General features: G+C 38.6%; 1 protein-coding gene across 1 annotated transcript in view; it reads left to right on the top strand.

The window, feature by feature from the left end:
- The window catches only part of LOC111155853 (dynein cytoplasmic 2 light intermediate chain 1), a 42,628-nt gene extending 30,462 nt beyond the window's left edge, over positions 1-12,166 (top strand). Inside the window, exons 11-13 of the mRNA XM_022516272.1 lie at positions 2,468-2,565; positions 2,971-3,063; positions 11,648-12,166. Of these exons, the coding sequence (XP_022371980.1) occupies positions 2,468-2,565; positions 2,971-3,063; positions 11,648-11,710 (254 nt within the window). The 3' untranslated portion in view covers positions 11,711-12,166. The remainder of the gene's footprint in view (positions 1-2,467; positions 2,566-2,970; positions 3,064-11,647) is intronic.
- Positions 12,167-16,152: the final 3,986 nt, after the last annotated feature.

Raw genomic sequence — 16,152 nt, 5'->3', positions numbered from 1 at the left:
GTTAATGAGTGGTCACAAAGACTGGTTTTATGTTATAACTGTCATTAATACCAACTTAATTTCATTAGCTATGAGAATCACTGTGTGTACCAATAGATAATGCCCCTGAAAATAGCTGGAGGTCAAAAAGGAATGAGAATTACTGAATTTAAAAACCATGGAGCTTTTCACAGACCTGTACCCCTGGGGATAAAAATATATGTTTATAAAAAATTAAAAAATTAAAAAAAAAAACATGGAGCTTAGACCTCATCAAAATTAAAAACATTTGCTCTTGAAAATCCATTTGAAAAGGATAAGAGGACATGCTACATGCTGGGAGAAAATATTTTCAACTGCATATCTAACAAAGGACTATAGATATCTAGAATATATAAAGAACTTAACAGTAAAAACAAAATCCCATTAGAAAACAGCCAAAAGACAAGCATTTCACCAGGGAGGATATACAAATGGCAAATAAGCATATGAAAAGATGTTTAATATCTTTAATCATTAGGGAAATGCAAATTGAAACCACAATGAGGTCATCAGAATAGCTAACAAAAAATAGCGATAACAGCAAATGCTGGCAAGAATATGGAGAAACTAGATACCCCTACATTGCTGGTGGGAATGTAAAATGATAACAGCCACTCTTGAAGACAGTTTGACAGTTTTTGTTTTTTTTTATAAAACTAAACATGTACTATTATATGATCTGGAAATTGCATTATTGGGTATTTATCTCAGAGAAATTAAAAGTTACGTTCACATGAAAATCTGTACACAAATGTTCATGGTGGCTTCATTTGTAATAGTCCCAAACTAGAACAACCAGATGTTGTTTAAAACTCTGTACTATGGGGGCGCCTGGGTGGCTCAATGGTTAAAGCTTCTGCCTTCGGCTCAGGTCATGATCTCAGGGTCCTGGGATCAAGTCCCGCATCGGGCTCTCTGCTCAGCAGGGAGCCTGCCTCCTCCTCCTGTCTTTCTCTGCCTGCCTCTCTACCTACTTGTGATCTGTCTGTCAAAAACAAAAACAAAAACAAAAACCTCTGTACTATGGTATGGTATGTCCACTCTGTAGAATACTACGGAGCAATAAAAAGGAACAAACTGTTGTTACACGCAGTGACTTGGATGAATCACCAGGGAATTATACTGAGTGAAGAAAAGCCAATCAGAAAAGGTTATATACAATATGTTTCTATTTATGTAAAATTTTTGTGATGAAAAATTTTAGAAACGGAGGAAAGATTAATGGTTATCAGAGGTTAGGGACAGGACTGTAGGTGGGGAGGTGTAGGAGAAGAGATTGGGAAGGGGTGCTGTGGGTATAAAAGGGCAGCACAAGGGATCCTTGAGACAGTGGCACTGTGCGGTATCTTGTCTGTGGGGGTGGATACATTTACCTACAAAGGTGATAAAACTGTTGTATAGAACTTAATACACACACACACACACACACACACACACACAGACACACACACACACATAAATGAGGGCAAGTAAAAAACTTGGGAAAGCTAAGATTGGTAGATTGCATCACAATCTTTCCCACCAAAGTGGTAAGGAGGTCCTGAAAGAGCAACATTATAAATACTAGAAAAGAAAGAATGAGAAATCTCAGATTATAGATTGACTATTGCCAAGAAGTGGCAGGGTTTTTTCAAATTAAATTACACAGTCCGTACATAAAGATATTCTCATTATAAAATGTTAGAATAGTACATCCAAGGATCAAGTTTGATGTGCATACTTCCAGACTATTTTCTATACATGGGACATAGAAAAACCTACTTGTTTGAACATAACTGGATCATTCTGTAGCTAGCATTTTGAAAGTTTCCCTTTCTACTCAGTATGTCTTAGCGGTTTTCCATGTTAATGCTGTAGCTGGATCGATTTGGTGTTTTGGCTGCTGTAGGGTTACAGAGCATGGCTGTGCATAGTGATTTAGTTCACTATACCTTCACTGATGGACAGTTTGTGGCCAATTTTTCACTAATACAAATGATGCTGCAGTGTGAAATCATTAATATCTGTGTGCAGGTGTTTCTGGATTATACACCAAAAACGGGGGTTTCTGGGTAATAGCGTATAACCTTTTTCCATATTTGTATGTCAGTTAGTAGTGCCAAATTAGCCTCTAAATTAGTTGCCCCAATTTGTACGCTAATGAGTAGCACATAAGAGTGTTTCCTTACAAATTCACAAACACATGAGAATATCAAACTTAGTAGTTCACCAGATGGCAACGTAAGTGTGGGGAAAGAGAATCACAACTCTTTACTCTGTCTCTTCTTCCTCTGGTGCTAGAATCTGTGGCCTTGCTACACTGGGTTGGGGTAAATTTTAAGAGTGGCTCTATTAGGGAAAAGGGAAATGAGTGATCTCGGATTTGTATTTTTCTGAGTGTCCTCTGTTTTATTGATTGTCAGGTTTTAATCAGTGTAGTCATTTTGTGTACAATTTCCAATTTTAGGATCTCCTCCTGTTCCTGATAATGACATTGGAAAGCTTCATGCCCATTCACCAATGGAGTTGTGGAAGAAAGTGTATGAAAGGGTCTTTCCACCAAAGGTAAAGATTTCTAATTCTTTTAAAGCAAGATTTTTTTTTTTTTGCATTATTCAAGTTACTAGAAAATGTTCCAGTGAGCCTATTACGATTACTTTGTTTTCTACTCTTGCATGCTCAAAAATCAATTAAATATGTGCCAAAAAACTATTATACATGAGGCACTGTGGGTTTTAAAAGATGAGCAAGACACAGCTCTTGCTCCACTTTCAAATTCAGCTCCCAGGGTGCTGGAGAAGGGAGAGACAGCAACTGGAAGGAGAGGGTGGGAGAGGGCCTGGTGGCATCTGAAATGGGCCAGTGGTGATGATAAAACCTCAAAAGACCATAGACAGTCTGGCTGAGGCAGATGGTAGTGATGGACGGTTTGGGGGTATGGGCATGAAATGACTTGAAGTGTAATTTCAGAGTATCAACACACTAAAAGATATCAAGGACCCTGCAAGAGACCCTCAGTATGCTGAAAGTGAAGTTGATGAAATGAGAATTCAGAAGGATCAGGTAGTATCTTTATCATTTATTTTATCTCGAGTTTTATCATAAAATACCTCTAGAATTTCATAGATTTTTCTCAATTTGTTTTATTATTATTTTTTTTTTTTACTTTTAAAATTACCAAAGGGGTGCCTGGCTGGCTCGGTTGGTAGATTGTGCAACTCTTGATGTTTGGGGTCATGGTTCGAGCTCCATGGTTGGTGTAGAGTACTTAAAAATAAAATCTTAAAAAAATATATAATTGAAATAGTACATCGTCACTATATAAAAAAAATTTGATATGCATAAAGAAGGAATTTAAATCATTCTATCACCCAGAGATGACATAATGTTCACGTATCCTCTTTGGGTTTTCCAGTTTATGTTGAAGATGGGGTAGTGATTCTTACCTTGCTGGGGAGAGAATGTCACAATATTCTTTTGTTTGTGGATTTATTTAAATTTTTTTTTTTTTTCTGGTTAGAAAATTCAGATAAACTTTTCTTGTACCAGAAAAATTCAGGACTACCCAGTATGAAAGGATGCAAACACAGGATCTCTTAGGAAAGTGGTTAAAAATGGAGACTGTGTTCCACAGATGCCCAGCTAGTGCCATTTGTGCTACAAAAGTCTGATGCAAGAATGCAAAAGCTGGTAAATTCATCATGACCTGATACTTAAAATTTTCTCAGATCTTTGAAATGAGACACTGTGCAGAACCCAAATTTATATCAGCAAGCATTATAAACTGAATGCCCTGACAGCCTCTCCGGTGGGATTTGTAGAGCTCTGGCACTTGGGCCGTCACATTGTTGCAAGGGTAACCTGAACACAGCCATCCACAGGAGCAGTGACTAGGGTATTTTTCTCAGCACTAGTTTTTCACCTTCAGGGACCCTAGAATAAGAAAACAAAACATCCTATTTAAACATAGGCCAGAAGACTTTTGAAAACTAGGTCATGAATATTTAAAGGGTTCTGTTGCTGTCGCAAAGTGAGAGGCATGTTGTCAGAACAGTCATATGGCCTCACATGACCTTTATTATGTGTGCAGCTTAGCTAAGGATTAGCTGGAAGCCATCCCTGAATTAATATTTACCGAGGAGTCAATGACTAACTGCCATTGTTGACAAGAGTATCTGTTTATATTGCATAGTGACCCCTTTTATTAATACACACAGGTGCTTCTGAAGGGGCAAGGGTGTTTTTCAGCATCATGATTTTTCACATTCAAATCCATCTTCCATAACCTAACACTGTAGGAATTTGGATTGGAACTGGAAAGCAACCCCAAGATACCAATCATCTTCACTGTAAACTATTAACACAGCTTATGCAAGAATTCATCTGTGTTACGTGAAAATTCTAGCCAGCTGTTTGTAGCTCTTCACATTGCCTGTTGTTTTTTTTTTTGTCTTTTTTATTTTTTTAGATTATTTATTTATTTGAGAGACAGCATGAGCAGGGGTAGAGGAAGAGGGAGAAAGAGACTCCCCGCTGAGCAGGGAGCCCGAGACAGGGCTGGAGTCCAGGGATCATGACCTGAGCTGAGGGCAGCAGCTTAACCAACAGAGCCACCTAGATGCTCCTCTTTTTGATCTTCTAATATCATTATTGCCACATAACATTTTTCAGTGAAAGTAGCATTATGATCTTTAGATTTGATTTCGTTTGCTATTTGGAACAATAATATTAATTTAAAAGAAATGTCTCACTCAGGGTTCTCCATAATTACATGAAAGTCTGCCCTTACTTAAAAACAATCTGTAAATGCTTAAAGAAGCTCGTACTGTGTGCCATTTGTCTGCATACCTTTAACCCAGATACTTCTGATTCTGGTGCTACTTGGGAGGACAGTTGCGTATGAGTGGAGGAGACGACATGTGGTCCCTCCTCTCGATTCCCTCCCCGTCCCCAAGCCCCATTATTAGTGGCTTAAATAAGCATCAGGAAAAAAAAAAAAAAAAAAGCTTGGGGACTTAATCTTTGGCAGTGAAAGCAGAGCATGTCACTTCTAAGATGAAGAGGCTCACTCGTGAGTTCCATTCAGTTCCTCCAACTCTGGAGCCACTGAAAAGGCTCAGGTCATATAAAGTCATTAGGCAAGAAGGATGTGTTCATCCCCAGGCCTCAGAAGAACTGCGTTTGAACCACATCTCAATTCAGTAATCCTCCTGGTGGCATGGCAGCACCAAGCCCCCCAAAATTCTATAATACCTGTTACAAGTCCTTGGTAGTAAAAATGTGTCATTTATGATACTTATCCAGACTCCTCCTTACTCCGTCTCCACAGCTGCATGTAGATCCTCACAGGGACTGAAATCAGTCCGCACAGGTTTGAGGATTAGCTTTAAGGCCCCTTTCACCTTTCCTGAAGACTGTCTTTGCTTAATTAGCTCTCTTTTCTCTGCTCAGTTCTTTGTTTTGCCATGCTTCACATGGACACCAGAAAATATTTCCTCATAGAGTCTCTTGTCATCTGCAAAGAGGGAGAGTTTGACTACTTCTTTGCCGATTCAGATGCTTTTTCTTTTTGGTGTCTGACTGCTGAGGCTAGGACTTCCAGGACTATGTTGAACAGCAGTTGTGAGAGTGGACATCCCTTAGGTATTCCTGATCTTAGGGGAAAAGCTCTGTTTTTCCCCATTGAGAAGGATAGCTGCTGGGCTTTTCATAGGTGGCTTTTATGATGTTGAGGTATGTGCTCTATATCCCTACACTGTGAAGAGTTTTAATCAAGAAAGGATGCTGTACTTTGTTGCGTGCTTTTTGTGCATCTCTTGAGAGGATCATATAGTTCTTGTCCTTTTATTTTTAATTAATGTATTGTGTCACATTAATTGGTTTGCAGATGTTGATCCAACCTTGCAGCCCAGGAAAAGTCCCACTTGGTCGTGGTGAATAATCCTTTTAATGTACTGTTGGATCCTATTGGCTAGTATTTTGGTGAGAATTTTGGCATCCATGTTCATCAGGGATATTGGTCTGTAAATCTCCTTATTGATGAGGTCTTTGGTTTGGGATCAAGGTTATGCTGGCCTCACAGAGTTTGGAAGTTTTCCTTCCATTTCAGTTTTTTGCAACAGCTTCAGAAGAAGAGGTATGAATTCTTTTTTAAATGTTGGGATCGAGGGGCGCCTGGGTGGCTCAGTGGGTTAAAGCCTCTGCTTTCGGCTCAGGTCATGATCCCAGAGTCCTGGGATCGAGCCCCGCATTGGGCTCTCTGCTCACCAGGGAGCCTGCTTCCTCCTCTCTCTCTCTCTCTGCCTGCCTCCCTGCCTACTTGTTATCTCTTTTTTTAAAAAAAAAAAAAAAAAAAAAAAAAAAAAAAAAAAAAAAAAAAGATAAATGTTGGGATCGAGCCCCGAGTCAGGCTCTCTGCTCAGCAGGGGGCTTGCTTCCCTCTCTCTGCCTGCCTTTCTGCCTACTTATGATCTCTGTCAAATAAATAAAATCTTAAAAAATAATAAATGTTTGGTAGAATTCTCCTGGGAAGTCACATGGCCCTGGGCTCTTGTTAGAGGAGATTTTTGATTACCACTTCAGTTTCCTTGCTATCATGGGTCTGTTCACATTTTCTCCTTCTTCCTGGTTCAGTTTTGGTAGTTTATACATCTCTGGGAATGCACCCATTTCTTCCAGATTGCATAATTTGTTGGCATATAGTTGCTCATAATATGTTCTTATAATTTTTGTATTTCTTTGGTGTTGGCTGTGATCTCTCCTTTCATTCATGATTTTTATTTGGGTCCTTTCTCTTTTCTTTTTGATAAGTCTGGCCAGGGTTTTATCAATCTTATTAATTCTTTCAGAAAACCAGCTCTTAGTTTCTTTGATCTGTTCCACTGTTTTGGCTTCTATTTCATTGATTTCTGCTCTAATCCCAAAAGACTCCACCCCAAAATTGCTAAAACTCATACAGGAATTCAGCAAAGTGGCAGGATATAAAATCAATGCACAGAAATCAGTTGGGTCTATACACCGACAATGAGACAGAAGAAAGAGAAATAAAGGACTTGATCCCATATACAATCACACCCAAAACCATTAAGATACCTAGGAATAAACCTAACCAAAGAGGCAAAGGATCTATTCAGGAAACTATAGAACACTCACGAAAGAAATTGAGGAAGACACAAAGAAGACACAAAGAAATGGAAAAAAGTTCCATGCTCATGGAACTTTTCAGAATTCAAATATTGTGAAAAGGTCTATGCTACCTAGAGCAATCTACACATTTAGTGCAATCCCTATCAAAATACCATCAACTTTTTTCACAGAACTGGAACAAATAATCCTAAAATTTGTACGGAACTAGAAAAGACCCCAAATAGCCCAAGGAATATTGAAAAAGAAAAGCAAAAACTGGTGGCATCACCGTTCCAGACTTAAAGCTCCATTACAAAGCTGTAACCATCAAGGCAGTATGGTACTCGCACAAAAACAGACACACAGATCAATAGAACAGAATAGAGAGCCCAGAAATGACCCTCAACTCTATGGTCAACTAATCTTTGACAAAGCAGGAAAGAATGCCCAATGGAAAAAAGACAGTCTCTTCAACAAATGGTGTTGGGAAAATTGGACAGCCACATGCAGAAGAATGAAACCGGACCATTTCCTTACACCACACACAAAAATAGACCAAAATGGATGAAAGACCTAAATATGAGACAAGAATCCATCAAAATCCTAGAGGAGAACACAGGCAGCAACCTCTTCAACCTCGGTGCAACAGCTTCTTTCTAGACACCTCTCCAAAGGCAAGGGAAACAAAGGCAAAAACGAATACTGAGACTTCATCAGGATAAAAAGTTTTGTACAGCAAAGGAAAGTCAACAAAACCAAAAGACAATTGAAAGAATGGGAGAAGATATTTACCAATGATGTTATCAGATAAAGGGCTAGTATCCAAAATCTCAAACACCCAAAGAGCAAATAACCCAATCAAGAAATGGGCAGAAGACATAGACATTTCTCCAAAGACCTCCAAATGGCCAACAAAGACATGAAAAAATCCTCAGCTTCACTCAGCATCAGCGAAATACCAATCAAAACCACAATGAGATACTACCTCACACCAGTCAGAATGACTAAAATTAACAAGTCAGGAAACAACAGAAGTTGGCAAGGTTGCAGAGAAAGGGGAACCCTCCTACACTGTTGGTGGGAAGGCAAGCTGGTGCAGCCACTCTGGAAAACTGAATGGAGGTTCCTCAAAAAGTTGAAAATAGAGCTACCCTATCACCTAGCAATCACACTACTGGGTTATTTACCCCGAAGATAAATATGTAGTGATCTGAAGGGGCATCTGCACCCTAATGTTAATAGTACCAATGTCCACAATAGCCAAACTATGGAAAGAGCCGAGATGTCCATTGATAGATGAATGGATAAAGATGTGGTGTATATATACAATGGAATATTACACAGCCATCCAAAAAAAAAATGAAATCTTGCCATTTGCAATGATGTGGATGGAACTAGAGGGTATTATGCTAAACGAAATAACTCAATCAGAGAAAGATAATTATCATATGATCTCACTGATATGTGGAATTTAAGGAACAAGGCAGAGGATCATAGGGGAAGAGAGGAAATAATGTAACAAGGCAAAACCAGAGAAGGAGACAAACTATAAGAGACTCTTAATCATAGGAAACTGAGTTTGCTGGAGGGGAGAGGGGTAGAGGGACGGGGTAACTGGGTAATGGACATTGGGGAAGGTATGTGTTGTAGAGAGCACTGGGTATTATATAAGACTGATGAATCACAGACCTGCACCCCTGAAATGAGTAATACATTGTATGTTAATTAACTGAGTTTAAATTAAAAAGATACTTCCTCAGGTTTTGCTAATTTTTAAAAGCCCTCTAATTTTAATGTTTCCTTTTTAAAAAAAATCCAGTGTAGTTAATAGTGTTCTATTAGTTTCAGGTGTACAAAATAGCAATTTACCAGTTCTATACATTACTTAGTGCTCATCATAAGTGTACTCAATCCCCATCACCTGCTCCCATCCATCTCTGCTCTGATGACTATCGGTTTGTTCTCTAAAGTTGAGTCTGGTTTTTGTTTCTTTTTCCTTTGCTCATTTGTTTCTTAAATCCCACATATGAGTGAAATCATATGGTAATTGTCTCTGACTTATCTCACTTAGCATAATACCCTGTAGATCCATCCATGTTGTTGCAAATAGCAAGATCTTGTTATTATGGCTAATATTCCATTGTGTATGTACACATCTTCTTTTTCCCTTCATCTATCGATGGACACTTAGGTTGCTTCCATAATTTAAGAAGTCCTCTAGTTTTAAAGCATTCCTGATTTTAAGGGCACATATGTATAGAAAGCATTTGGTGAACACTTCTACCTCTTTTCTATATTTTTATTGCCAAAGAAAGCAAAAAAAAAAAAAAAAAGTTTGGTTGAACAATATTTTAGGGTCTTCTTGGCCAGCCACACACATCTATTTTGAATCCGTTTTAAAAAATCAACTTGTCTGAAAAAAAAAAAAAAAAAAAAAAAATCAACTTGTCTGTAATCCCTAAGCCTATAATTTAAACTCCTAAAACACACTGATTTACATGTTTTAGGGAAAAATGTTCTTACTGTCCTTTATTGAAGATGCTGTTTCAAGCATTTTAAGACTGTGGTCCACTTATGGTTGAAAACTTTAGAAATTCTTAAGGTAAGGTAGAAACCTTAATTTGCATTCACTTTTAAAATAGCTCTCTAGGGGGCGCGCCTGGGTGGCTCAGTTGATTAAGCAACTGCCTTCGGCTCAGGTCATGATCTTGGAGTCCCTGGATTGAGTCCCGCATCGGGCTCCCTGCTCAGTGGGGAGTCTGCTTCTCCCTCTGATCTCTCCCCTCTCATGCTCGCTCTCTTTCTCAAATAAATAAAATAAATCTTAAAAAAAAAAAAAAATAGCTCTCTAGGGGCGCCTGGGTGGCTCAGTGGGTTAAGCCTCTGCCTTCAGCTCAGGTCGTGGTCTCAGGGTTCTAGAATCGAGCCCCACATTGGGCTCTCTGCTCAGCAGGGAGCCTGCTTCCTCCCTCTCTCTGCCTACTTGTGATCTCTGTCAAATAAATAAATAAAATCTTTAAAAAATAAAATAGCTCTCTAAAACAACCATGAAGAATTGCAGTATAAAGAAAATCCTCTTACCTACTCTTCCTTTAGAGAATTAAATCATATTATTTTGACTTCCCATGACAGGCGTATTGAAGGTCTAGTGGTCATGGTGAGTTCTTTATCACACCAGTCATTCTTTGTGATAGGACCTGTGTGACCAGCCCTGTTCTTCTCTCGGTTTGCTCTCTGAAGAAGGGAGACAGATATTTTTAGCAAAGAATCTCAAAGCAATGTCCTCACCCTTATCATTGATAAAAATAATACAGTGCTTCCAATTAAAAGCAAGATAAATGATTACTGTTTATTCTTTAGGAGTTAACAGTCTTTGAAACCCTATGTGGGAGATGACAGGTGAACTGAATTAATGTCACTTAAAAAAAAATAAACCAAGCTGCAAAGACTACTATAGAGTTATTATACAAAAACTCTTCCAAAGTCTGTCTTCAGTTTTAAAACTTTTAACATTTAAACTTAAGTAACTTGAGTACAGGTATAAGACAATCCACAATTTTTCTGAAAATGAGAATGCAATTTTCTCTTCATAACAACTATGAACTTCAATTATGTTAGCCAGAGAACAGTGATTGTCTTATCTTGCAGAGTAACCACTTTCTGCTTATCTGAAATAATATACTTTGTACAGTTACTGTGACACTGAACAACATGTAAGAAGCCAGGAGGCAATCCCCTGTGATAATCCTTTTACATATGAGTCATTTCATGCAGGGTTTCCTCCCATACTAGAATTTATCTTATGAATTGTAAAAGTAACATATGCTCATTACAAAAACAAAACAAACAAACAAACAAAAAAAAACCCTCAAAAGATATACAAGTATATGAAGTAGAAAGTGAAGGTATCCCATCCTCTCTCCACCTATTTGCTTCTTTCATGTGGCACAGAAGACTGCTGTTTTTGCTGGCTGCCCCTGGGCATTGATGTCTTTAATAACGTCCTTACTAGGAGATAGCAAAGGTGTTTCTCATCCTGCCCCAGTATAGACAGTGAATATCCTATTTATATCCTTGCACTCTTCTCTATTATTCTATGTGGCACATTTTGAAAGGCATAATCACTGGGTCAAAAGAATATATACATTTTAAATATTGATAATTTGACAACTTCAACCTAGTTTTGGCAAGAGCTGAAGAGGAAACAAAAATAATATCACTTTTAAAAAAAGTATGACAAATGCATTTAAGAATAGAAAGAATCTGTACATATATGTAGTATATAATTTCATCTTTAAAAAGTGCCTAAGTGTTACTTAGGCTACACAGAAACTCTGAAGACTCTATATTTCTAGAAAATAAATCAATTTAAAAAATTTACAGAATAATTGTCTAGAAATTTTGAGGATGATAATACCATAAAGGATGTACTGTCATACCCAAAAAATGCTTAGACCATTTTAAGGTGCCTAGTTTAATTTTGTAAAGTTTTTTTCTTAAGTAACATGTATTTTTGTTTTAGGAACTGGAACAATACAAAAGAAGTTCTTCCAAGTCTTGGAAACAAATTGAGCTTGATTCTTGAACCTCATTCAACTACAGTGTATTTATTTCTTCTTTCCAAAAAAAAAAGTAAGTTTATTTTATTAATTAGCTATAATGGTAATAAGTGAAGGAAGCCGTGTAATTTGTTAAAGGAAAAGTGGCTTTTCTTGTATTAGTGCAACACTCTGGATACTTTGAAGTCTTTTACAAGGGGAAAAAGTGTAATTACATGCAGTATTTTTTAAAATAAAAAGAATCTTCTTTCTCTAATATGTTTAGTATTCAGTTCAGCATTTGTAAGTTTCTGCTTATATCATTTCAGGACTATGAAAGCAAGAGCCTTTAGTAACAGTTACCAGTGGAGTTTAAGCATTTATATTAAATTCCTTCTTGAAGGAGCTCTTGGGTGGGTCACTTGCCCAGGTACCATTATTTGACTCTAAAACACAGACACAACAGGCACCTGAAGAACCTATTTAAAATGCACATTCCTGGGGCGCCTGGGTGGCTCAGTGGGTTAAAGCCTCTGCCTTCGGCTTAGGTCATGATCTCAGGGTCCTGGGATCGAGCCCGGCATTGGTCTCTGGTCAGCGGGGAGCCTGCTTCCCCCTCTCTGTCTGCCTCTCTGCCTACTTGTGATCTCTGTCAAATAAATTAAAAAAAAAAACAAAAAACAAAAACAAAAACAAGAGGATTAAATGAATATTCACTTAAAAGCATTCACTTTTAAAATAGCTCTCTAGGGGCGCCTGGGTGGCTCAGTGGGTTAAGCCTCTGCCTTCAGCTCAGGTCCTGGTCTCAGGGTCCCAGGATTGAGCCCCACATTGGGCTCTCTGCTCAGCAGGGACCCTGCTTCCCTCTCTCTCTGCCTGCCTCTCTGCCTACTTGTGATCTCTGTCAAATAAATAAAATCTTTTTTAAAAATGCACATTCCTAGGTGCCTCCTTCCATGGCAGGCAGTGCATCAGTCTCATAAAATGCACTTTCCTGGGGCCTGTGGGTGGCTCACTCATTAAGTGTCTGCCTTCAGCTCAGGTCATGATCCCAGGGTCCTGGGCTTGAGCCCCACATCAAGCTCCCTGCTCTGCAAGAAGCCAGGTTTTCCCTCTCCCACTCCCCCCTGCTTGTGTTCCTTCCCTTGCTGCCTTCTTAAATAAATAAATAAAATATTTTTAAAAATAAAGTAAAATAAAATGGACATTGAGTCCCCACACCCAGAGATCCTGAATCAGTGGGTCTAGAGTGGGGTACAGTAATCTGCATTTTTAATTAGCACCTCTGATGATTGTGACATACTTAATTTGAGCATAACATTTTTTTAAAGATTTTATTTATTTAGGGGTGCCTGGGTGGCTCAGTGGGTTAAAGCCTCTGCCTTTGGCTCAGGTCATGATCCCAGGGTCCTGGGGTCAAGCCCCAAATCGGGCTCTCTGCTCAGCAGGGAGCCTGCTCCCCCTCTGCCCTGCCTGGGTCTCTGCCTACTTGTGATCTCTGTCAAATAAATAAAGAAAAATCTTTAAAAAAAAAAAAAAAAGATTTTATTTATCTGAGAAAGAATGTGAGGGTGGGAGGGGGGAGGAGTAGAAGGAGAAGCAGACTCCCCGCTGAGCAGGGCCTCGATGCAGGTCTTGATCCCAGGACCCTGAGATCAAGACCTGAGCCAAAGGCAGATGCTTAGCGACTGAGCCACCAGGTGCCCAGGATAACTTTTTGAAGAACAGGTAAATTTAAGGATATAATCTATCAATAAGCAGGCCCAAACTTCATGAGTTGGTAATAATGAAAGATCATTTCCAAGGGGAAATAGCTTTTAATTAAGAAGCCTTCTTGATCTTATGAGTTTGTGTACCTTCTGGCCAAATTCAATCTGGAATAAGCATAATTATTGTCATTGATCAAGAAAGTCATTTACTCTGTGTTCTTCCGTTTCCATTACAAAATATGTTCATTCTAATACACTATACACCCAGCTTCAAATAAGCACATTTAGTAAACCCAGAACACCAAAACTGTTGAGTGGTATCTGAGTGGAGAACAAACTACCTGATCACTGCAATGAAATAAGACTTCATAAACAACTTGGAGCACCTGGGTAGCTCAGTCAGTTAAGCATCTGCCTTCAGCTCAGGTCATGATCCTAGTGTCCTGGGATCCAGGCCCACATCAGGCCCTCTGCTCAGCAGGAAGCCTGCTTCTCCCTCTCCTCTGCCTGCTGCTCCCCCTGCTTGTGCTCTATCAAATTAATAAAATCTTTTTTTTTTAATGTGGAACATTAAAAAAAAGACTTAAGGATGCCTGGGTGCTCAGTGGGTCAGGCCTCTGCCTTTGGCTCAGGTCATGATCTCAGGGTCCTAGGATCGAGCCCACATCGGGCTCCCTGCTTGGCAGGGACCCTGCTTCCCCACCCCCCCACCTGCCTCTTTGCCTACCTGTGATCTCTCTCTCCCTCTGTCACCTAAATAAAATCTTAAAAAAAAAAAAAAAGACTTCATAAACTACTGCAGTCCATGTGATTCCAGCACTCTTGACAACAGGAGTTTCAGCATGTTTCCAAAGATCCTCAGTCTTTGGTGCAGACAGGCACCCTGCCCAAGTGCTGTGGAGAAAGAGCTCCCTTTAAATTAATAGTGAACAATAATCTCAGAAACATCTACTGACTTGGGAAGAAACAGCCTATTCCACAACAGTAATAGAAATTTCTATTATATAATTTGATTGTCTTACACATCACTGTCCATTTTTACTTGAGACACAGACTGTCACATGTTTAAAGTCATTGTGTTTTTCTAAGATGGTATCAGTTAACATTTAATAGCTTGAAGTCACATGCTATGTCAATTTTCCAAATGTTTCTGAGCTAGAATGAAATTCATCTGCATATGAATAGTAGAAATGTTTCCACTTACAGTGCACACCCATATCTTTAGTAAGTTGAAATCAGCAATTTCAAAAGAGGTTCCTGTGGGACTCTCTTTGAACTACTTTAAGAGATTATCATCTGCAGAATTGTCTATAACTGATGTGACATATATAAGCTGTAAGGCATTATGTAACTATTACACCATAATCATCAGTGTCAGAGACCTTTTATAAAAATTGACAATACTATTCTGGTAACTTGCCAATGCCTGCAGATCCTTAAATACAGTTTTAAGAAATAGAATTTTACCGTGGTTTCCTTAATGAAATGATCTTTTCTGCTACAATATGAGACATTTCAAATGCTATAATTTATCATTCTTTACAAGTTAGGTCACAGCAACTGAACAACTTCATGTACTAAGATGTTCTCCCTCAGCGTTACCATGGTAACATTGAGACAGGGTCTTTTCAGACTTGTACGTGAATTACCTGAAGATCAATCAGAAAGATAATCAGTCATTTAGTATAGAGCCCATTTTTAATCATCTATATACATCATTTCATCCCTAAAAATATGTAATACAGGTATCTCCATTTATCAGCATTCTTTCTCTTTATGATTCAAGAACCGAGTTTTGTGTGTGTAACTTGGTTCTTCTTAGTGTAAATACCGTGTCAGTTGAACAGCTTTTCTGTATGGACTTAAATAACGCCTCCTATCTAGCCTTAAAGATATCACTTCTCAGTGCATACACTTTAGCTAGTAACATTCACTCTTGATTTTATAAGTGAACTAAGTGAAAAGTGGAAAAATAGCAAACTAATCTTTAAAGACATTACCTGAGGTCTGTCTCGTATGCTGTGATCTCAGCTCAGCCCATTCCCACAGGTTTTCACTTTATCTCCCAAAAAATCACCAGGTGCTCTGTATCAGGGGTCGTCTTCATCCAGCATCTGTCCAACATCCTTTCAGTGTGACTGGGTAACTAAGACCCTCATGTGGACGTGCACACATATATATGGGCTTTTCAGGGATAATGAAAGCATTCCCACCAACCGCCCAATTTTGCAGGATGCTTTGCTTCACTCAAACCCACAACTCTTTTTTGTTACTTATAGTCAGTAACCACTCAAATGTCTTCTTACCAAGGCTTTTATCAAATGTAAGCATAATTTTGTTTGTAAGCATAATTTTAAAAATTTATCTTTAAGTAGTTTCTACACCCAATATGGGGTTCGAACTCACAACCCTGAGACCAAGAGTCATATGCTCCACTGACAGAGCCAGTCATGTGCCCTGTAAGCATAATTTTTTAACTGACTTATTTTGCTGTCTAAAACAGCAAGATTATTTTGTGTCTAAAAAAAAGAAAACAGTCACACTAGTCTCCCATAACTTTATGAATTATTACTATTTACATTTTTGGACCAGCTCACTCACAATTTCCAAATAGCATGTATCCCTGCAAGTCAGAATATCATTCAAAGCCTGCATGATCTCTGAGTCACAGATGAAGTTACAAGACTTAAGATGTACTATCAAGAAACAAGTGGCTTTCTTTTTTCAGACATTCAAAGTAGTCCTACATGTCTGGGGCTTAAGGTCGTTTTCACAGCCAT

This window comes from Enhydra lutris, unplaced genomic scaffold (assembly GCF_002288905.1).
Source record: "Enhydra lutris kenyoni isolate GAN:26980312 unplaced genomic scaffold, ASM228890v2 scaffoldscaffold44, whole genome shotgun sequence".
In the NCBI taxonomy this organism is placed as follows: domain Eukaryota; kingdom Metazoa; phylum Chordata; class Mammalia; order Carnivora; family Mustelidae; genus Enhydra; species Enhydra lutris.
This window is presented reverse-complemented; position numbering and strand designations above follow the sequence as displayed.